The sequence below is a fragment of the Tyto alba genome, unplaced genomic scaffold (assembly GCF_018691265.1).
Source record: "Tyto alba isolate M040663 unplaced genomic scaffold, T.alba_DEE_v4.0 Super-Scaffold_27, whole genome shotgun sequence".
Classification (NCBI taxonomy): domain Eukaryota; kingdom Metazoa; phylum Chordata; class Aves; order Strigiformes; family Tytonidae; genus Tyto; species Tyto alba.
In genome coordinates, this window is record NW_024881301.1 from 29,171,527 (window position 1) to 29,196,344 (window position 24,818).

Here is a 24,818-nt window from a genome sequence, read left to right on the forward strand (position 1 = left end):
TCAGCCTCTTGAGCAAATGGCTGCCATTATGAAAGTGAGCATTAAGCCACATTGTTTATGTTCAGCAAATTGAAGAAAGCTCTAATGCTGAACTAAAAAATGCATTGCACAATAGATGCTCCTCGAAATAATAAATTGTTTTATTATGAATATAGCTAGCACATCATAGTTCTTAAATTATTTTTTCACTCCTTTATTCATTTTCAACATCACCTTCAGGAGCACTTTATGATAAATACATGAACTACTCCATGGCTCACCTCTACGGTGACTGAATTTATTCGCAATTAATATAGCAAGGAGAACCATTACAATTTGCTTTGCATCCCTATATCCTGATGTTTTTGAACACTTAATAATATAATACCATTTCAATTTACACAGCTTAATAATAAGCATGAAATCGTGGTAGTCCGTAGCCCAACGTAACTGATGATCCCCGTAACATTCTGATCACTGATGTTTTGGGTAGTGGGGATACTCTGCAGTTTAGTAAACAGACATTAAGGAAAAGAAATGAAGAAACTTAAAATTATGAAGGCCTCAGGTCAGGATATCCTTATTTAAGAGAGCAGGTATGCACATGGTTAAAGCTGATTGTAAAAATGCATTCTTATGATTGAGCCAAAAAGCTATGAGAAAAATGTCATGGTTCATAGTTCCAGTAGAGCAGATGACGTTGAGCAGTCCATACTATCTGAGTTAGAAATTAGATGTCACAGCACACAGGGGACATGGGAATGACATGCTTTTTCAGAGAATCATACCTCAGCATCATCTTCTTCATCAGTCTGCCACTGAAAACAAAAGACAGGGTGGAGAAGGACAAACGGCAAGATTTAGGAAAGACAGTATGGTCAAAGCACAACAGAGTAAGAGGTAACCATGGTACTATTTATGCAATTATAAGAGGACATAAAAGTAAATTGTACAAGGAATGAATTCCTTAGACAATCAGCTTGCCTTTTTTTTTTTTTTTTTTTCCCCCCCAGTTAATTGTATGTAGAACAGATTGTCACTGTCAGTAGGGCATATAAAAATGTCCTGATTTTTCTTAGAGAAATTATGAACTGAAACTACCCCTAACCCATCCTATTTCTCTACCTTGGGTCATTCGGTTGTTTGCCCGCTTTTTGCCCTGTGGAAATTTGGAGCACTGTGCACTAGGAAGGACTCCCTCTCCTTTTTCCATCTCTGTTCAGCACAGGGAGGTCCTGGCTGCTCTTTCTCCCAGTGCAGAGGTCGGCTTCTTGGCAATTCCTTTTCTCTACACTTAAGTGCTTGTTTAAATTTCTTTTTTAAGATGGTGCTTTTCAGCTTCCAATTTAACAGAGCACTCAAATCAAATGTTGAGTAGTGTTTGAATAAATACTTAAAGTTCTTCAGTAGCTGCCTGATATCAGATCCTGGAAATTAGAGAGATGCAATTATCCTTTGTCATTCAGGGCTTTCACCCTCTGTGACAGCAGGCATGTAAAACTATCTTGGCAGTTACACTACATTAAATGAAATAGGCATATCAAAATATTGTGGCATATGGAGTTAAATTTGGGGATTTACTGGGAATTAAAAAACTACTTAGTGCTGTGCTCCCAAATGCCTGGGGAATTCTTCACTGGGTTGTAAGATGCCCCACATGGAAAGTTCCCAAAGTAAAGCACAGTTTCTCAAGTATCTGGGCTCCTTGTTCCCATAATTTTCAGTTTGATTGCTTATAAAGTGCAAACATAGTCCAGAAATTCAGTGCATATTTTTATTTGTGGCTTTTGTTTTTTAAAAGAAGCATTCCACCAATTCTATTCTCCTTCCTAGCGTTACTAATACATATTTTTGACCTTATCTCCATCTCAGCTATGATTTCTGTCTGGGATTGATACATTCTGTTCCAGAAACATTCATCATGAAAAATGAAAGCCTGATTTATTTTGGCCCTCAGCTTAGTTTCAGCACAATCTCCATAAGAAGATTAGCTGTGAGAGTGCTGAGCTGCACATTAACATTACTTTTTAAGGGTATGTTTTATTCAAACAGGGAGACGCTTATTTTTCTTTGGACACAGTGGCACTGACAGAAACACAGGCAGATGTTTTGCAGAGGGACCCTGGCAGGTATGTTCCCTTTACATTAAAAAGATCCATTTATTTTTTTCCATCCCCCCGGGGGCAGGGATTCACACCGTAAAGCAATTCTGAAGAAGGTGGCCACTGTTCACTTTTTGGCATGAGTAAGAAACAGAAAGGAGAAGAATGGGAAGCAAGAACATACTTGTATTCTAATCCATACGTACATCTATCTAATAAATAAAAGGCAGGAGGAGAGCAAATTAATCTAAACAATATGCGAAAGGCACTCGGGGAAAGGTGAAATATCAGAGTACACACGTTACAAAGAGTGTACTTTATTGCAAGCTAGATTTTTACAGGGAAAGTCTCAGCTGCTGGCTTTCCTGGCCATTTAATCTAGCTAAAAGTGATTTGTCGTGGACTTACTTTAAGGGCAATGTACTCCTCTCTGTTTAACTTTCCCCGTCTCCAGTACCTGGGCATTACCATGTCCCTTCCTCCTGCTTTGGGTGGAGAGGGATCACACCTAGAACTGCTGTCCTTCCACATCCAGAACTACTTCAGTGCACAGGAGGAGCAGTTCACTGTCCCCATCACACATTCCCATGCCTGGAGAGCCATTTTCCCCCGGAAAATACTGACAACAGGAGTCAAAGTAGCAAAATAAATAAATCAAACTTTGTTTCACAAGGTAATCTGCTCTCATCCAGGTGTGTACATTCTGCCTTTTATTTCCTTCTTCATTTCATCATTATAAATACACTGAGAAATATTAATAAATTAGGAAATTTTAAACATGCAATATTACCAAAAAGCACTGAAAGAATATTGCTACACTGAATACTCTTGCAGGCATAAGATGTTAATTTTAAGAAAAAAAAAAAAAAAAAAAAAGACTGCTTGATTCTTCTGCCATCCAGTATTGGATATTGCAGAACAATCTGAGATCTCTCTCCTTCTCTTCCTCCTTCCCTCCCATTTTTCCTTTAGGCTAGCACTTCTATGTGGTGGATTTGCCATTTCAAAATATTATTTCTATTACATAGCAATTTGGGAATTGAAACTCTTAAGTATTGTAAAAAGCGAAGCTTCATAAATCTGGGAGACAGATGCTTATATTACGTACTATTATTAAAAATCATTAAAAAGCTCAGACTTGTATCTATAATTGCATTTTTTCCCTATTTTGCTTGCTTGTTATTTTTAGTGTGCCCAAAATGAGTGCTATCATTGCTTAAAGCAAGGTATAAGGTTACAGAGACCAGGCAACTTTCCTTGTGAAACTGTGGCAACTCTCTGTTCGCCCTCTTTTTTTCCCTACTTGCACACCCCCCTGCCCGCCGCATCTTCCTCTCTCTTGCAGGCAACATTCACCAAGATTTAAACTGACAGTACCCAGTCCGCTTCAGCTCTTAAAGAACATTTAAACGTAAAAATCCCTATGGTAAAAGGCTGAAAGAAAGACTGGAAATATTCCCCATCGTGTTTCTCAGCCCTACTCCATGTGAGCAGTTGCTGAAGCTGATGCAAGTTCTCCATGCAAAGAGCCAGCAGACTCTCTCCACGCAAGGAGCCAGCACCCCTCTGCCTTCCAAGTCTGTAGGGGGGACCAAGGTTTAAGAGATACGTGCCTTCTCGTTAAGAACTGGGATGGTTCTGGCTTATTCCTTTCTCATTTTTGCTAAAATCCCTCTCCTTCTGCCTAAAAGCAATGTACCGTAAGGTGATAAAAATGAGATCCCAAGGAAGCTTTCAAAATGACAGGGAGGTAAGTATCAAATAACAACACAATCCTTCTAGGTCACCAAAAGCAGAAATTAAAATTCCACATGACTACTTCTTATTACTTTCTACAAACAGTTTCTTTCTCATGTCAAGATCTAAACTTTCTCCTATCAGAGTTTTGTAACTAGTTGAAAGAACATACTGTCAATGCATTACTAGTATATCTTCCCTTTCCAATGTCTTCAAATATAAAACACTAAGAAAATCAAGACCAGATACAAACCACAGCCAACACAAGACAACAATAAAACTCCCCTTTCTCATCATTCTTCACACATAAATATCTTCTATCCTGCTGACTTGGAAACTTGTTTTGAGGTAGATCTGTCTTTGAAGTTGTCAAAGGAAGCCGTGACAAATAGTCTGATGCAACTTTAATTCTGTTTTACCATGTACTGCAATCAAATGAATGGTAAACGAGGCCATATTACTGGGCTACAGTTAAAGAGATTAAGTCCTGGAACAATCATACAGCCACACGAATAACTCCCTTAACAAATATCTCTATAAGGGGAATTTTAAAGAATGTGGATCTTTAAACCAGCAGGCTTTTTGTTTTTAAGCTCACAGAACCACTATATAATTGTAAATTAGTGAGAGGCAAAAAATGCTCCCTTTCTGGGGACCTGCAAGATATCTTTAGGTGGAACACTAGCTGTCAGATGGCATTTAATTCTTGTCAAATCTCAAAACTATCTTGAGCTGAACAAGACCTCTTCTTCCAATAATATATTTTTCTGGGAAAGGCCTAGCGGCCGCCTTTCTTACATTTTCAGAAAATGTCCATCATCCTTGTCTTTGCTCCTCACTGACTAGCTGTCAACTCTGAGCCTTTTTCTATTTTGAAAAGGTCCCTTCTCTCCACTTCCTGAGCCCAGCTGCCAGTGATCAGGTTTCCTTTTCCCCTCACGTTTCCTGCAGGAACAGGACATAGAGAAGCTTTCTGTCCTGCCACAGCGAGTTCTTCTGGACAGGTAATACAGAAACACAACATCAGACAGTAGGAAAACAGTAAATCCTACACGTCTCAGTATGGTTTAAACTAATAAAAAGTACTAAAGATACCTGGGGAAATGAAAATTTTAATTTACCAATCTTTTTGGTTAATGCTATCTTTTAGCCCCTCTAGAATATGTAAGGAAAACCAAGAAGCAATTAAAGAAAGTGGTCTCAGTTCCTCAGTAGCAGTTTTGAAAATTTGTATGACTGTATTATACCCCTCACATAAAATCAGAGCCTCTTGCTTAACCTGAGACTAGTCCAAAAGGAAAATCTTTTGAGATAATAATACAGGTTTATAATTTTCTCTAGATGGGGCAGATTTCCAAATTTAAAGAGGATACTGCCAGGAAAGATATACAAACGATTGTGAGTCAATGACTTAAATACAATCTCAATTTCTATCAGTCTCAATACATACATATTTTTTGACCCATGTTGCCTGAGCCATAAAACTGTAATCAGCTTTGGGTTTTTCATGCCAACGGCAGGGATAGCTTCATATACAATGAACCACTCGCATCTAAGCGAGACTCCAGATTTGGATTTTTGAGACAGCTGGAAACTTTTATTAAGTACTGGCACTTCTTAAAACTTTATTTGGATTGAGTCAACTACATCAACTTAACAAAAAAAAAAAAGATAAAAAAATCAACGGGATTTAAAAGCTTACTATGCTGAGAAAACTAATCTTATTTTAATTTATGATATCATTATGCGATCATGCAGTCAAAAAGTTTGCAGGGTAACATCTACTGTGAATATAAATTTCTCTGTTTCTTCAGAACCCCAAAGTAGTCTGTTCCCATAAAATTGGCTGTTCTGTGATTTAAAGTTAAGAATAAAATTGCTGTGCATGTGTATGAACGTATATGTATACCCCAAAATAGATTAAATACTAAGATTAAAGACTATATTAGAATAGAGGAATATGGAGGGGAAAAGATCCATTTAAATTCGGTTGTAATCACTTAAATGGCAGCACTGTTCATCATTTAAACCATGTCCTCAATTAAGAGGCCCTTTCCTAGTTTTTTTTCCTTTTTCATATTCTTGGCTGAGCAGGCACACACAGCTCCTGGTGTCTTCTAGATATTTTGGGCACTGTCCATGCAACACCCAGGGATGCTCTTTTTGGATGCTTAATTTCAGTTTGTTCTCATTCTGTAAATTGGTATGAAGCAAAAATTATACACAATCAAGGACTTGCCTCAAGTTTTCTCTTCTAAGAAAACAGAGTTCATTACTTACAGTGGAAGAACCTCTTAAGAATAACAATAAAGTGTAGTAGTAACACTTTGTATAAGACATTCAGTGAATGAAAGTTTTAAAAATCCATGCTGTGGGAGATATATTTTGCCACTTACATCTGTTATCATTTTCCCTCTGGTCTTGTTTCTCTCCCTGTGGTTAGCTCGTTTCTGTTTTTGCTGCAAAACTCGTTCCCTGGTGGTGCGGTATTCCAGAGCAAATTCGCTAATAATTTTGCAGAACTTATTGATGTTGACTTCACGTATTGCGTAGGGAGGATGGCCCATAAATAACAAAAATGAGTGAAACCTGGAAAACAATGAGTTCATAAATGCAAAGGGGAAAAAAATCTTTATTGATGGTTTCTAGGAAGAAACCCCCACATTTCAGTGAATCAATTTATTACTTTATTAGCTCCCATCATTTATTTTGTTCTACAGAATTTTCATGGATGCTTTGCATAACACTGGCATGTTTTATAATTAAAACCATGAAAGTCTAGTCTACAGTAACTTCATCCCAGTCTACTTTCCCAGGCTGATGCAGGAGATAAGATGTTTATGGAACTCCAACTGCTTTATATGACTAATTTGGCATGTGAATGACCAATTTCATTTCAGTTATAGAAAAAATATTTATTAAGTTTTAATTATATTTATTTGTATTAAGAAACTTCAAAGAGGCTGTTAGGATGTTGGGGAAAGTCTAGACAAGAAGAATGCAGATTTACAGGCTAGCAAACACAAGAAGGAAAGAATTCCTGGTTCACAAAACTGACCATAAAATTATATTATCTACCAAGTACTTTACTTTAGGATACTCTCAATTCACAGTTTTACTGCTTATATGGCATTCAGGGCTTTCACACTATTTGCAACTTTTACTATTGCTTCTATATTGTATGATTTACAATAGCGCACTGAATGTTTAAAAATGTATGGGAATTCCTTTTAACTGAATCTACATCCCTGATGATAAAAAGTCTTCCCAGTCCTAGAAAGATGCAAATACATGGATACATTTTTGGAGAACTATAGGAGTAGCTGCAGTATATAATAGAAAAAAATATGAGTGTTTTTCTTATTGGTACAATGCATAGATAAACACAATAGGGAACTGGTGAATTCAGTTCCCTTCCACTGCAACTGGGATTTCTGCTTACTTATGGAACGAAAACCAAGTCATTACAAAAACAAAAGAAGAGCTGAATCAACTTCTCAAGTGTATATCCACAAATTTAGGATCATTTGAAATCCAGATCCTAATTTTGACCACAGCAATTTGGAAATTATTTGGAAAGTGGCAAATCTCTCAAAATTTTGTTAACAACCAGGGACACAGATAAATTACTCAGATGGCTTAAGATACTTTTGAGAATCTGGAAAAAAAAAAAAAAGCTCACGTGTATTGCAGAATTATCATGAGTAGGTACATTTCAAAGCACTGCAATTACTGTTAACTCCATTGGATGAAACTAAACCCAACAGCAAGTCCTAAGTAGAAGAAGGAATCTTAATTCTATCTTCTGCTGCGTAGGCATAAAACACACAGTCGTAGATCTTGCAAATAGAAGCAGTGCTGAATATTAAAGAACTCATTGTACAAGACTCACTTCAACTTCTGCATATGTCAAAGTTGTCATTAGAACTGCTTAACAGACAGTAAGTCAAGCCCCCTCAAAAATATTCAAGGAAGGACAGAAAATACAGCAACTTAACCATAAAGCTGCTAGCTTTTGGAGACTAGGAGTTAAAAGACCCAGTTATTACACCTTGGGAATAAATTATTGCCTGGATCACTGATTCTTTTCATCAGAAATATAGAAACTTTCTGGAGTGGGGATCTTCCTTAAATGGCATCTAAAACAAAGTACACACCATATACATCCTGGTAATATTACTTGCTGGAATGTGGATAAAACACTTATGAAAAAAATATTTATGATGTCATAATTTATAGTGTTGGCAAATCATTTATTAACAAGATATTGCTGTCACCAATCTAATTCCATACCTGTTAATTATTCTTCTATGAACAATCTTTAGGATTATGATTCTTTCCGCACAGTCTTTAAGGAACTCAGACATTTTTTGCTTTAGAGTTGGCTTCATTTCATGCTTTGCTATAGCCTTAAGGTGATCCCATGATGCTTTGCACCGTCTTTCCATCTGACACAAGTTTTCCTGAAGCTGTTCAAAGTCAACCTAAAAAAGGAAAAAGAAAATAAAATACAACAATTTACGGAAAAAAAGGCTGCGGTGGTATCCCTGGATATCTGAACGATGCAATGTATGTATAAGACAGGGTCAATGTAGTGGCAGCACAACATTCATTCACATTATTAATTACTACTAAATAATTAAGAAATGGCTTTCTGTCACACTTTGTCTAGACATGAAATGCTAGCAAGGAAAACTGAAAACAAAGAAATACCCACATAAACATATATATGTGTGTATATATATATAGTTTTAGTCTTGTAGTCTTTTTTTTTAGTCTTGGATGCCTAACACTTAAAGAAGGGACAATAAAGTATTGTGATGTGTTTTTTCCCTTGATAATAACTTCAGGCCTGCACCAAGCAACTGCATGACTCAGTTATTTCTGAGGTAATACAAAACTTTCTCTTTTCCTTAATCCTTTTCTCTACTACTCATAGCTTTTTATACCCTGTTTACTGCTGCTCACTGTTGTACTCAGCCAACACTTCTCCAATTTAGGAAGCACTTGGATCAATTCCCTAGCCATGCACTGACTAGTTAATAGATGATCTACTTCTAATCACAAAATTCACGGGCCAGAATTATTTACAGCTGTATTGAAAGAAAGTGTTATTTAGTGATCTCAGCACTAACTTTCATCCCTTGATATACAGTATGAATTTGCTGGCTTGTAACAAGATCATATAATGGCTTTGAAAGTCTCTCAACACGGTTAAAATAAATGACTGCATCCTCCAGTAACACGCATCAGGACAGAAGCCAACACATTCCACGTAAGGTGAGAGAGAGCTTCTCCTTTATTCATCAACCAAAAAAGGTGTTCAAATTGCAGTGGCCTACAGAAGACATTCAGGACGTGTTGCTAACAACTGGACAGAGTACATTAACAACCCAGCCACAGCGCACAACAGATGAAAACAGTAAAACTACCCAACATGTTCTTGAATTCTGAAGAAAGCAAAAATTTATTTTACAATACCACTTCACAGTTTAGATGAATTAAAACTGTAAAATACAGATTTAGCTCTCAGATTCTAAACACAGCAGTGTTTGAGATGTTACAGTCTGGTACTCCAGTTAATTCCTTAATTCTAAATGAAAACCAGTGTCAGAGACAGGTTTTAGTTCACTCTTTTTAGCTGTGTGCAGCACCCACTGCTGAGACCTATGCTGAGGATAGCCATAAGAAATGCATTATTATTAAAAAGCTGCTGGTATTGATTTAATTTGTTTTTGCTGTGATTTATAAAGTGATGAATTTTTCCTCTTCACAAGGAAATAAAAACATCCTTTGATCCATTCTGCTATTCAGAAAAGCCCTGCAGGCGGAGCAGCTGTGGGCTTTTTGTTTCCCTTATATCCATATCAATGCATATGTTTTCTTGTCTTATTTTTTTTAAATAAAAAAAAAAAAAAAAGAAAAAAAGAAAAAAGAGTCCTTTCCAGGTCAGTATTTTCACTGTTGATGATAAACACATTGCTGCTCTCCATAGATGGTGTATCTAAAACACACATGGGGAAAAATACTAGCATTCTTATTAAGAAAAAAAAGCTGTGAGGAGGTACTTCTAGGTCTTACTAGTAAGAATTATCCAACCCGGTTGGGGAAGTCTCTCTGCCCCTGCAGCACAGAAATTTAGTTTTATGCCATTTTATGACAGCTTTCACTGAAAACAAAGTTTTAATCTATGAAAAAGCTCTGAGGTTCAAGCCTATAGGGGTTCAAGAGACATCTTTGGAGAACAGCATACCTGCAGGGAAAAGATGTGGTAAGTTCCCTGCCCCTTGAAATCTGCCAACAGCCGGCGAATTCACAAGAGTGGGCAGTTCCAGCAAGGACTGGGGATGGCAGGTCAGGCTAAGGGAGGCACAGGAATTTTTTTTGAGCCCAAACAAGAATTCAGATCTCTGGGGAAGTCCTAAGGGGACTGCAGCAAGGAGAATGCCAGCTGAGCTCTCCTGGAATAAACCTGTTGAGTACAGGTAGCTCTGCTCAAGCAGAAGTTGTAAACTGGAAGGAGTATAGCAGGAAATCCAATATAGGATAAGGTGCCTGTGCATTCCTCACATGCCAACTGTCCTGTGCCCGCAAGAACGTGACAAACCTCCACGGAATCTAAAATCTTCTGGCTGTCACCTCTCCAGTTTGGTCACTTGTTTGTGGGCAGAAAGGAATACACTTACAGAAAAATATCCACGTGTGAAATATTAAAAGTAAAAATTTTTCAGACAACCAGGTACCCCGCCTGGTATTTCATGAAGTGCTATTTCACCAGTGCAAATTTTGCAGGTAGACACAGAATCTACTGCTTTTCATTCTGCTCTAGGTCTTACATGCAAGGGGTTAAGTGAAGCTCCTTCCTACGTGATATACTATAAAACATCCTTTTCTGCTATCCAAGGTGTAGAAACTGCCCACCAACAGAGCACCAAATAACAAAGCTAAGTCTTCAGATCTTTCAAAAAACCCCAAGCAACCAAACAAAAAGACTAGTATTTATCAGTCTGCTGACAAGATCGTTCCTACTAAATCTTGCAGATGTGAGATTTTAAATGTTTAGGCTGGATTATCTCAAAAGGAAAATTCTTAAGTTAAAAATATTTGGACTCTCCTACTAAATGCATAAAAAAATTTGATAGCTTGCAGCTTGAGAGTACTACCTGCATGACATATAAAACCACAGAAAACAGCAATAGCACTAATGCAATTCTCTCCAGTGGGAAGCAGTGGAATGCGACAAGCACTGTCACCCTCACTGTATCGCCTCTCTCCTTAATTTACACACCTTGCCCTCACGTTTCCTCTGCCATTCCCTTCTGTTCTTCAGTGCTGGTGTTCAGATAAGAAATTAGCCATAAACCTCTGAGCACAGTAAAGCCAAAGAACCACCGACCCCTGTCCTGCTAGAAAACTGGTCTGTCCTGCAAGTGCAGACACTTGTACACAGGATCCAGGTGATATCTTTTTCTAGGCTAGTGGAATACAACATCCAGGTTGCACCCCAGCAATTAGTGTATCTTAAGCATATGTATCAACTCTCACACAGACTGGCTTTCTACTGCTATCTGAAATAGAAGGCGGTATTTTTAACTGATAAAAGACACCAAAATCCTGTTGAAGTAATATGCTCTTATTCTGAAAGCTCTTACATTTTCTAAGCCTTGTAATGTGTTGGAATATTAACCAAGACAGACAGCTACTAATTCCCTTAATTATGAGTAAGAGATTCCACCGAAAAGCAGGATCCTGAAGAATCTGACATCCTCAGGTCCTCTTCTCTCTTCACTATGAAGCTAAACACATCAGGGACATAAAGAAGCTTTTATAGTATTCTGAGCAGCAGCAGTCTGATGACGATGAGGCCAACAAGCCCCTCCATTTTATGCATGTTTCTGTCATAAAACAGTAGGTACTGGCATCAATGGAAAATGTAAGTAAAATACAAATCTGTCTGAAAAGCAACAATTTATCTTCACTTTAACTGACGTAACCAGCCATGAAAGGTGAGCACGGCGGTCCAAACCTAGATCTCATATTTGTGCACAAATGTTTAAAAGCAGTCACATTGCTCAGCAATATCCTTGTGATTTCCCTTTTTTTTTTTTTTGGCAATTTTTGCTGTTATTGTTGTTCTGTTTAGGATGTCTTCTAACAGTGAAACTGTTACATACATACATACATACATAACAGTAACAATGATCCCCCAACTACGTGTTCCTATGATATTTAAAACAAGAATCTGTGTGGCGTAATAGTGACAATTACTCAATCTAATATGCATAAAGGAAACACGAAAAGGCATATATAATACCATACTACCTCCCTGCCATCCAGTCTATACATTTCACTAAAAGAATTAGTGCTGCATAATGGTAGAAAGGTACGATTACTTTTTTTGTCTTTTCCATTCTTTCTTGACAGGAAAGACGCACCAACTCTTGCCTGCAGCTGGAAGGTCGTGCTGGGACCAAGAAGGAATTCAGATGAGTTGTGGCTCCAGGAGACCTCAGCATAGGAGGTGCTTGGGCCAGAACTGCTATGGCATTATTTTATAACTATGCTCCACTGAATAAAAAGAAGCAGTAATCTGAAATGGTCATTAGCGCTTTCTCCCTGGATAGCAGCGTACAGATACTGTGTCTGGCCCCAGGATTTGGAGGAAGGTGGAAACATATTCTTCCTTCTCAGTACATATAATGTGCAAAAGACACGCAGCTTGCTGGTCCTGCTTACTCCTACCTTCTGATCCAACTTTAAAAACAAATCTATTTTTTTGCCTCAGGCAAAAGAATGATTGGTCTTAGGTTGTTATGAAAAATAAAAATGTCTTTTCTTTCAGACACTATGTAATGTTTATTTTCATTTGTAAACCAATTTAGAAAAAGCAACTTTCTAAACGCTCCTGGGATAAATTTAATATGTTCCTCCTTTCTCCTGCCAGGTTTCACTTCATTCACAATTACACTGAAAAATATTCAGAACTATTTGTTCTTTACCTGTGAAAACTCTTGCTAGGCCCACTGTTCAGTCTTCTGAGAAGAGCCTTTGTAGACACTGTTGCATCAGAGTGGAGTAGCCAGAGACAGTCTATCCAAGCAGGATTTAAAGACTAGTTTACGTGCCACAAGCCCTGCAGGGCCAGCCTCATTCGAGAAATCATTGCCGTAAGTCACTAACGGGCAACTTTAGAAATAATAATAAAAATCTATTTTTCAATTTAATGTACCATCATATTTTGCACAAATGACACTCAGACCAAGAATAAAACCTTCAAACCACATGCCAGCAACGCCAGCACACATTTAATCCCTTTATATCCTTATTTATTGCTTGTTATCGTAGTAATAGATGACTGCCATAAACAACAACACAAAAAAGAATTCTACCAGGTTTCTCAGTTCATTGGGCTGACAATTTGATCTCATACAACACACCCACTGCCCAAGTGAATTTTGTTCTCACTGGTTTTCACCTGACTTGAAAACTACCACCATCATCAAATGGCTCAGTGATTACCTCCCTGCTCTTCAGGTTCCATGAACACTGGTCCTTTAAAAGGCCTTTTTTTTTTTTTTCAAGTTCAACTCCATGCCATACATCCAATATCACCTGCTGCGTATACAAGTTTAAAACCGTCTTAATTAATGAAATACTAGACTATGCCTCAGTCATTCAGGTTGGACACGTATCCGGGAGCCTTTCTGGTCTTTGGGTTGGGATGTTATTTCTCTGGGTGCCCACAAATATCTCATGGCAACACAGGAATTGGACTCGTATTCTTTGTTGGGAGAGAGAGGGAGAGCTACTTTGAGGTAACACCGGGAATTAAACCCATTGGCTCAAAACTAAAGTGCCTTCCGCTGTATATTCCCTAGGGCAGCATATACAATTCCAGGTATGCACTGCCATTCACAGCAAAGAACTGTAGCTGCTGTGAGATAACAGGTCATTTTTCTTCAGCATTCCCTCAGCTGGAATGTGCTTTACACACACGTTTCCTCTTCCAGCTAAATCTCCTCTTGCATCTGGGCTAAGCTCCACCACTACCGAGAGTACAAAAATGTCCTAAAATCAAAGATGCTGCACCTGATTACAGTCACGTTTCCTGCGTCCTGTATTTACAGTTAGCCCCTGAACAGGGTCAAAAATGTCACAACTGGATTGAAGTAAAAAAACCCAAAACAAATAAATGAAGGGAAACTGGTGAAGCTGAGGTTTCTGCTTGAAAAGCACTTCAAAATCACTGTAAAATATCAAAAGTTTTGTTCCGAAGGCCAGTGAATAACTTGTTATGTAGCCTCAATATCCTTGTGTAAGTTTTATATTGCTTGATACTATATTTATTGTTTATTGTTACAGCTTGTTTCTCTTAGTGGTGAACATATCAAATCCAGATATTTTCGAAGGAAGACCTGGATCTCTGCATTTTTATCCTACCCACAAGGTGCATTAAATAAAAGATTGGTGCTTTCACAATGACAAATGTTGCCTTAAATTCACAATAAAATGACAACTATTTTATCACACATCATAAAAGATATACATAATCACAGACAAAATCTTTCTCTCTACAAAGTTCAAGATAGTTTCTGCAGCAGACCACAGCCTAGTCTGAGCTGTTTATAATTTAGGGTCAGACTGTTCATTCTCACATTATTACAGGGATGCATTCTGGCAGGGAACATGAAATCTTCCTCTTTTCCTGAGCTGGTTCAGCGCCAAAGGAAATTCTGAGAACTGCTCCTTGCAAACACACTGTCATCTGAGTGCAGTGACCTTCTGTGGCACACGTTCAGAACTCTGTCTCCTCCAGCATTTCCACACTGGCTTGCTTCACCGAATGTCACAAGAATTATCCCAAGACCGATGTAGGTCAACTTGCACACCGCTGGTCACACATTTTAAGTGAAGTAGGTGCCCGCTCTCAAAAGCAAGCACAACATAAAGGAGGTTCTGTCCCCACATTTGTAATTCTAGGGTAAGAGGTGGCATCCTGCCAAAATCATTCTGGAAATAAGAACACCTGAATCAATCCACTAATTAAAAATTAAAGGGCAGAGGCGCTTACTGAGGTATGACCAGATGTGTCTACCCAATTAAATACACATCTCCACTGCACTTTAGTTCCTTAAACAATCTACAATAAACATACGGGATCTTTTTGCAGATGCCGTATGACAGTTCCCACAACCTGTGATGAAGAGGAGCAATACCAGGAAGCGGTGATGCAGGTCCCTTCACATGGTGTCGTGGCACCTGCAACACTCCCCGCAGTCATTTCACCCGGAATGTTGCCGACACACCACCGTGCTGTCGGGCACATGTGCTAAACTTCATTTGCTCCCTTTCAGACAAAACCCCGGAGCCTCACTCGACGCTGAGGCTCCTTCCCCCTCGCCCAGCCTGCCCTGCAACCTGCCGGGGCCGCCGCAGCAGTCCTTGCAGCTGGCACCACGAGGAACGGCACAGCTGTAAGAAACCTTGCACTCCCCAACCCATTTTTTTTTTTTTTTTCCCCACGGAAAATAATTTGACTTTTGGCATTTATTTTTTTTTTTTTTTTTTTTTGCCTGAAATGATGTAGGGAAAGCCAACCTGAATGATAATTGCACACAAATGCTTCCTGTCGAATGACCCCACTGAAGCAGCGCAGGAGGCAGCATGATCTTCCCTACCTTTTTTGCCTTTTCTCCTTTCTCTCCTTTCCAGCGTATCAAGCAGAAGCTACAGCATGCCAGAACGGCACTTCTGTTTCAGCCACCTACTTTCTCCTCACGCCTCCCTGACAAGTCCCTCTGAGGGCCCTGGCAGGCTGCCTTCTCCCCTGCAGACGTCTTAGTCTTGTCCCAAGTCCTTTCCTACCAGCCATCCCTGCCCCATCCCCTGAGTTGTTAACATTTCCTACTGCTTACTTTTAAAATCTGCCTGCTTCTCCTTTGCTTAGTATCGGCAACTAATCCACGTGTCTTGCTGCAGGGGTTAAAAACCAGCCAGAAGTTTGGCATCTTGTAAGTAAATTAAAATTAGGGGGAGAAAAGGACGATTGCTGGTTTACTCTATGGAGCTGGCCAGCTTACAGATGCATGGGGAAAAATATTTATGAGGTTGAGAGAGAAGATGAACATTTTTAATAAGAATACATTTTTTATTCACTAACAGAGAAGATACTAGTGCTGATGCAATCCCTCCTTGCCATACTGGCAAGGAAACTTCTAGGAACAATACTGAATTTAACTGCAGAAATCTGGGGGTCTGCTTCAGTATTAAGCACATCAGTTCTGGTATAACACCCATGAAAAAACAACTTAAAGTATGTTAAACAAAAAAAATAAAAAAAAAGAAGTGCTTTTAATCATGTAATCGTGAGACACTAAACAATCTGTGCTCTGCATGATCTCTACATATTTTTATACAACTATGAATACTTTCATTTATCTAGAATTCTCTTTTCTGGTCATTTTTTCATTTGTGTTTGCTTTTTTTTTGCCATTTATGACTTCAGTCCTTCAACAAAAAGCCACAGATTTTGCAATAACTATACCATTTTGTTTCTGGTCTTTCTAACTCCTTTTTGGTGAGGCAGCCTGTTTTCTTTTACGTTTTTTTATTCTGTTTTGTTTTTTGGTTTTGTTTTGTTTTTTAATGAATTGAGGCTCAGGAAATTCTCATACGATGTGCATCTCAGGGGAAGGGGCATCTCTGTTTATCTAGAGGATGGAAATTGTTTAGCCTTTGTGGTTTCTGAAAGATGTTTGTAGACAAAATGGAGATCAAAATACAGCCTAATCCACAGTGAAATATTAGTTCTCCTTTCCTGTCAGCTTTCCTAAACCAAGATTTCGCCTCGTCTGCGAACATCCCCTTGAAGAGGGCAGCTTGGATGGCTTCCAGGTCCTAACTCTTTGATTTGTGGCATCTAAGATCAAGTGGGAATAAGGCTTGTTACAGTAATCCATCAGTGGTATAACGCATGCAGGAACAACCCAAGAAGGGAGACCTTGGGCGTCACGGGGAAGGTTAAGGCTATAATTTCTCTTAATGTGATTTTGTCTGGCCTTTTCAGAGTTTTGTCTGTTTTGGGCAGGGCAACTAGATCAGCAAACCACAGACTGAAAGACTGCGTTCAATTCTGTATGCTCTTAGACCTAAAAATTTTTTGTAAGTGACAGCATTAGGTTAAGATTTCCTCCACTTCCTAAGACTGAAAAATAGAAGATTCACTGAAGAATACACCATACATGGTGGTGTGGATTTTGGAAAATAAGGGCTCTTTTCTTTTACAGCAAATTTCATTTTAGTCATTAACTCGATCCCAATCTGAAAAAAAAAAAAAAAAAAAAGTAAAATAACTTCTTAACAAAGAGAAGAAGCAGGAAATGAAAAACCAATATACCTAAATATTAAGAGATGAAGAATCATTCAAATTAAAAGAAACTAGAAGAAAAATTAAAACCTTCCAAACATGAGAAACCAACCTCAGTGAAGGCAATAAAACAGAGCCTAAACATAGGCTATACAAGAGGAAAATTAGGAGAACAGAGATGGAATCCAAAGAGCAAATATCTAAGGATATAAAACAAAACCCACAAATTCCTTTATGGTATCCAAAAAAATGAAAATACGTAGGAGGTCCTGGATCACTGAGTATGAAAGAAACTGAGGAAGACAAAAGCTAGGGAAGGGAAGGACGATAACTTCTCTTCATCCAACTTCACCACAGATGTTGGGGAGAAGCCTATTCTGGTACCTGCTGTTATTTTTCTGTATTGTATTTTTTAGTAGACATGAACTAATAGCAAGGTTCAAATACTTGCTAGCAGAAACAAATGGGTTGGAGGAGGATGTTATGTTACAAAGCGGTAAACAAGCAGAAGACAAGAATTCTGTCAGCAATTAAAATAAAGAAATTGAGTCACCGGCTAAAATGAGTATGCTTCCACTACACTTAGGAACTTAAAGAATCAGAAGATAGCAGAAGTGTCACCTATCTTTACAAAAGCAGCAAGGTTGATTAGGATACCTTGTAACTGGGCTGAAAGGATGAATAACAGGAAATTAAGTTCATCAAAATCTTCCCAAGATTCTGAATATGTTTATAAAATAATGGACAGATAAGAGTGAGTAAAGAAAATTAGAGTCTCAAAATCTTTACAAAAGCCTCATGGGAGCCCACCTATTAAGTGCTAGGTTAAGAGAGCAAAAGAAAAGAAAGAATACATCTTCATTCTCATTTGACGATCGGGTTTAACAGCAGGTGTCTTGTGGTTCATACTTTGCATTTCAAAATTACCTGGAAGCAAGAAAGCACACTGAGGGGGTAAAATCTGCAGATGCCAAGAAATTATTCAGGTTAGTCCTGACTTAAGATTCTTAGGGGTTTGAGAGATAAGCAGTAAAACTGCTTCAGCAGATGATGATGGTACACTGCCAGCAGTATCGCGCTCGCTGAGTTTGGAATTGCCCAGTCAGGCTGCCTGGATGCCCTGGTGAACTGCTAAAAGACAACCGGTGCCAAAAGGACAGCAACAGTCAAAAAACACAAAGAAAACCTCAGGACATCTAACAAAAGATAGAGCAAGCAGCATGGACAAACACAGTAACCATATAACATTTATAAGAGGAGGCTGGAATACTGTGTTTGCTATCATTTAAGCCATTCTAGAAGGCAAGATGAAGAAAAGGTGTGGAAATGGTCTCAAAAAAAAAAAAAAAAAAAAAGATGTATAAGGATTATTTGAGATTTAGACAAGGATCTGAGCACCCTGGTTTAAGGTGGACCAGATGACCATCAGAGGTCTTTTCCAACCTAAGTTATTCTTTGAAACAGGGAGATAAAAAAAGTTTCAACTGTTCATTATATCCAGACAGTATATCCTGAAATTGCCAAATTCAACAGCGGACAAAATTAGATTATGAATTCATTGTCACAAGAAGTGTGCTGGACCCAAAATAAATTTGACTTCTGCATTTTTTTTAAAAAATTGTATTTTACAGGGTTCCCCTCCCCCCAAATATCCAAACAGGTGGCTTTTGGAAAATAAATCATTCCTGCATTTGATGCATATCATGAGTATTATGGCTCACGAAATATTTTTTTTCTAGGAGAGATCTTCCTCCTTTGAAGCTTCTTGTGCTCTCTTCTCATGCAAATGGTATTGGCCACTGTCTGAATCAAGACACTGGACGAGATGGATGCTAGTACTATCTGCTGTAATTTTTTCCATTTTCACATAAGACATGACTCCAAACCAGAATTTTCATATTTGCTACCTCCTGATGATATTCTGTCATGTTTACTCCATTAATCAAGTACTGTACTGTTTTTAAGGGTCATCCATGAAATCTCACACACTGAGAGCTCCAAAAGTGAGGTTACAGTGTTTCTATCATACTCACTAGCAGCAGCTATAATAATCTGCATGCCATACTGAGCCACTGACCAGACCTGAGGGACTACCACTTTTTAAAAAGAGGTGCTGCCATAAACTTCCTTTATTTCTATTTAGCTTCCCTAACACCTAATCATCAAAATTATTATCAGGAGAAGGACAGAAAAGGAGTTAAACAAAATATTTCAAGGAGACTTCCATTCTGGAAACAATCTTATTACCAAAAATGGTCATTCCTTCCATTGCCCTAAAATACAATCAGGCATCTGCTTTAAAAAAAAGATTTCCCCAAACCACAGATTAAATGTATTTGAAGATATGGTCAAATAAAGTTTTAACCTGCAAATAGTTCTAATACTTATATACATTAATAACTTATAGAACATTAAAATGTCTGTCATAACATGGCTGCCTGTTAGTGCACTGATGAGGAAACCACCTGACAGACAAAGCTCGGAAGAAAGAGTGCTGGCATCTCTGAAATTCAGTGGGAATGACACAATGAATCCACATTCACGAAAAGTGCTGTGACCAGGGAGGAACAAAATCAAAGGAGAAAAAAAGACCTTAAATATTTCCCTTTAAAGAGGATTTTAAAAAACATATATATATATATATATATATATATATATATATATATATATATATATATATATATATATATATGTATAGACATACCTTGGCTGACCTAGTGATGGCCCCGATCTCTGAGTAAAGATCAGTGCTGTCTGGGAATTTTTCCACCACCATAGTGCAGACGTGGTGCAGGAGGGACTGCTTGTGCACCGTGTCCTTGACTTCTGGAACCTTCTCGAGGTAGCTCAACTCAAAAGCTTTGACCTGTAAGGGGGGAAAAAAAGGGAAGAGATTAAAAATAAAAATGTTTACTCCTTCCCATGCAGATTAGTAGACAGAAATTATTACCAAGTAGGGGAAAGAAGAATAACCCTACAGGATAAGAAACTTATTTCTTTTATTTATTTTTAACATGCTGAAGAGTAGGCCTAAAATCAGCGTATCTGCAGTGAAATGACTCATGACACAATTTGAATGGGGAGCATCAACACTAAACTCAAGGGAGTCACACCAGAAGAGTGTGCAGCTCCACATTTCTTTCAGGTTATGCTGAAAAAGGCAAAAAGCACCCTGACACACAAGAAAAAGTAGGTTCTGTTTTCTAAATTTTCTGGTACAAAATAAACACTGGGTTGCGACTGTCAAAATGGTTTTGACTTCTGTTTTTTGAAGGAAAAAAGCTGTAGGGGAAATGCCGGGACATCAGGCTTACGTTGGTTCCATTCAGAAAGTTCCCAATGGCTAGCAGAGTAGAAAGAATAAATCCCAAAGTTTTGTTGTGCTCCAGTTGGTCCATTCCTTCCTTCAGGTCTAGCAGTGGTTCTGCAACTTCCTGCCATGAGAACAGAAATAAGAAAGTGAAGGCTGCAGTTGGCTATAGCTGCTTTAAGCTTTTACTTCTATGGCTTAGATTAATTACTGCCAAAAGTTCCTGAACTGGCGTCTTGCAGAGTGCAAACTAGCCATGTGTGCTGGCTTTTTTCCACGTTCCAGCTAATAAATCACATGCAAAGACAGCAAAAAAATACATAAAATACTTTCCTAATGTTGCTTCTTTATGTACGCAATTGCCTTCCTTGTCCTGGGGATTATTCTGTGACTCCAAACAGGAGAGAGAGAATCGGAGAAGGGGCTGCTGCATTTGAGTTAGATGCATGAACATCCCCTGGCTCCAACTCATAAAAAAGCTTCTTATAACTTTTTTTTCTAATCTTTGAAAAACAAACAAAACAAGCTAGAACCCTGGCTGATTTGACATTTGTAGCCTGACCCTAGAGATTTCTACAAATGATGGCCACCTCTGCGTTTTAGAGATGGTTTTGTGCTTGTGCAACTTTAAAACTGAACACCTCCCCACACCACTGTACACATCAAGCTTTACAAGTGTTCTTAATTTACTCTTTTAACTTCATGCATCTTCCATCCACGTTATCTGTATAGGTATGTAAACTGATAAGGCTTGAAAACATAAATTCTGTTCCATTACCTCACAAAGTGAACTACACCGGAGAGTTCAAAGGAAGAAAGTGAGGGTAACTGAGTTGATGGAGCTTATTTCTGTCTTTCTGCAAGGCCCAGGGTTATTTATTTTGTATGCACAGTAACAGTTCACATTGTTTCTGTGTCCAAATGCCATCCTAAGCACCCGTGAGCAGCATTTGTTTCCCAAATTATTACACTCTTTATGAGCCAAGAAGCCAAAATTAAGCTGTTATTTTAGACCAAGAGGCAAAACAGCGGAGTACTTTACTTTCTTGGAGAAATAAAAATGGGTCATGCAACAATTGTAGTGATATTTTACCACAAATAAGAGCACAAAGATGAAGAAGGCACACATTTCTAGTCACTATGGAACAATTAATCTCTTGGGAAAAAAAAAGAAAAGAATATGGCAAACTTGAGACAAATTAAGAGATGGCATACAGAGCACAGTAATTTATACATCAGAGGAGAGGTGCTAAATAATCCAAGACTTTATCAAGTTAAATTATAATCAATAAACTGCTGTACAGAATTCTTCTAATTGCTTTAAAGTCAGAGTTGATTTAGTTTGTTTGGTTACATTATGGGGATAAATCAAACTGCTCTGCATCTGCTGTAAACACAGCCTTTTGACCTATTTTACTTGTATCAATTTGAAACCTGTCAAAAAGTCATTTCTAAAAGTTTAATTGAAAATATTCTAAAGGTGAATGAAAAGGTAGCGTAAAACACTTCCAAAGCAGGCCATAGTGTAGCCCTTCATTTAGCTGTTTATATGGAAGTTATCCAAGCTTAGAGTTTCTTGCATCTAGTATATAATTATAATTATTTTTTATTTTATTGTAGCATTAAAAAACAATTAAGAAGTGTGCTAGATACTGTATAATCAGATGAAATACCCATCCTTGCTCCCTATAAAACTCACCTTCTACCTAAAGAGGGCAGCTACACAATACAGGGCTACCTCATACGCTTAGATACCATGTATCCTTATTTACCATGTTTTTACTTTTCACCTAAAAATTATGCTCAAATAAAATTTGAGGATTGGTTCAGAATTTCTGGCTGTGAGACATTTGACAACGCCTGATACATTTTCGATGCACATTTACAAATGAACTCAACTATACGTGTGCAACGAATCCAACAGTCCTGGGACAGGGAGGATGTAGCACACGTGCCCTGTACAGCTGATCTGGCACACTCATCGTTACCAACCTGCTATACTCATAACCTGTTTTGCTACCTGCACCTATACGAGTTCCTGTGCATGCTTTTCTGGGGTGGGGTAAAAACTTGGTTGGGATGCGAGCTTTGAGATGACCAAGATGTAATTCCCCGTATTTGCATCTAATCACGACTGGCCTGCATAAAGTATCATACCCTTTTAAAATAACAGAAAGTATCAGGATCACACTGTAAAAGTTAAAAAGCTCTGATGCACATTTTAAAATTTTCAGACAGTTTAAGCATCATTCAAGAGTACAATCTTTTTAAACACTTATTTCTCTAGCACACTATCTCCAGAGACACTAAAGTCAGGAGCAGCATTTCTGCTCAGAATGGAAACTGAAGCAAGCCAGTTCTATTTTTCTCATTTCTACACCTGCGTATATTCATTTATGATCCTTTAAAGTTGTCAGCAATAGGATGTATATGCCCACAGTGACCTTAAGGAAAAAAAAAACCAACCACCCTGATTAAGGACAACTAAAGATTCTATTCTTCTTTCTAAGACCTTTAAACTCCCTTTGAGACAATGAAATCTGACAGCATCTGCATTATAAATAGTTCAGTACAAAGAACAGTAGTAATGCAGTGTAATTCTTCAGAGCAATCAAAAACCTGAAAATGAAGATTTAAAGTTGAAACTCTACCTTTTTTGCCTATGCCTTTAAAGCATGATATCAAAAGAAAGGTGAGAAAAATTGCTGTTCCACTGATGACCTTCAGTAGGCATACCGTACCTTAGATACACGTTAGCATTTTAAAACAGCGTACACATTATCAAACAGGTCATTTGGAAAGGGTTTTCCTTTTTTATTTTCTGTAAAAAGCAAAATATGAGTATTCAATCAATCAGTTCAGCCCCTTACAGTCTGGGGCTGCTCCCTGCAAATGTACAAATGTAAATGAATTAATTTAATTCAATCCAAGAAAGATGACTTCCTTCATTATGCCTGGAAAGCTTTTCAACGAACATGAACAATATCTCACTTAACCCTTTTCTTGAACAAGTTCATGTTGTTTTTCTTTCAGGTTTTCAGAGATGGAGCTATGACCTACTTCAGCAAAACGCTGCTCTCAGCTGATTAGCAAACAAGTACTGTGAGTAAGAACCCCAGCCTTACATCAACAGCTCAGGTATTTTACACTGTTGATATGATGGAACATCTAAAACTTCCAGCCTCGCGGAAACAATAGTAAGGCTCATTCATTTCTTATGTAAAATATATATGTGACATGATAAATAATGTGAGTGCATTCCGAACTGTTATGAATTTTCCTAATTCTAAAATAGATTTTTTAAAAAATCAAGCAAATTCTGGACAAAAAAATGACAAAAACTGTGGAGGTAAGTGATTTGGCACCTATGTTTCATGAAGTGTTTGCCAATTTGCAGATGGATCTTCTGCAAAAACATAGTTTCAAGAACAGAAGAACGTTAGCAGGCCATGGGACTCCTTGTTATCATAATCATTAATTCAAACTACTTCATTTTTAATTGAATATGCTCTTGGTATCTTATCTCAGCCTAAATAATGCTTACATTTATTGGTTATCTGGAACTTAAACTCTGACTTTAACCTTTTGTTACTGGTGAGACCAAACTGCTCGCTCCCTCTTGCATCTCTGATGTCAGATCCCATACCTTCCTCTTCACCCAACTAAGACCCGAGCTGTCTGTCATATCTACACTCGTCTGCCAGGCTTCTTATCACATGCTCCTCTTACTTTATCAGACTTATCATATGTTATTTCTGTACCATTTTATGGTAAGTACTGTACTTGGGTCTGTCTGCCTCTCAACAGGGACCGAAGTATTTGCCCTATCTTCACTCCAGCTATCGGGTCTTAGAGTAATTTAGGTATTTGAGACAATTTATACTAGCACCCATTTTAGCTGGCATTTCATTAACTTTGTGTCATAAACACTGCAAGATAAACAAAAGGAAAACTATCAGAATTCCTTTAGCTTTTAGCTGTGCTTCAAACGTTTTTTTTTGATTGAGAGGAAGTTAGAAATTCTAGGTATACACATAGATTAACAGCTACAGCTAACTCAGCTTACATGAAAGGAACAATTTAGCCTTGTGGTAACTTCAAAGCAAAATAAATGGCTGTACTAGAGTGAAATTAAAAAAAAAAAAAGCAAAAAGATATTCAGGCCAGATAAAAGTATTTTATGTCTTACTAGTCGGAAATGTAAATTTCTAAGACTAAAACGTCACAATTAAAAAATCCTGGATATTAGTGTGATTGCATTTCCTAAAATCTAAGAAAATTAACAAGTGGTTGAGTAATCTTGACACTATCATCTGCAAATCAA

General features: G+C 37.9%; 1 protein-coding gene across 10 annotated transcripts in view; it reads right to left on the minus strand.

Moving 5' to 3' along the window:
* The window catches only part of FHOD3 (formin homology 2 domain containing 3), a 415,762-nt gene that overhangs the window by 25,081 nt on the left and 365,863 nt on the right, over positions 1-24,818 (minus strand). For 6 of the 10 annotated variants that reach the window (XM_042797958.1, XM_042797955.1, XM_042797954.1 and 3 more), the window contains 5 exons: positions 20,499-20,618; positions 19,889-20,050; positions 8,112-8,302; positions 6,215-6,407; positions 768-797 (listed from right to left, as the gene is read on the minus strand). In XM_042797958.1, coding sequence (XP_042653892.1) covers positions 768-797; positions 6,215-6,407; positions 8,112-8,302; positions 19,889-20,050; positions 20,499-20,618 — 696 coding nt within the window. The remainder of the gene's footprint in view (positions 1-767; positions 798-6,214; positions 6,408-8,111; positions 8,303-19,888; positions 20,051-20,498; positions 20,619-24,818) is intronic. The other 4 variants (XM_042797959.1, XM_042797961.1, XM_042797957.1 and 1 more) reach the window with 1 other exon arrangement.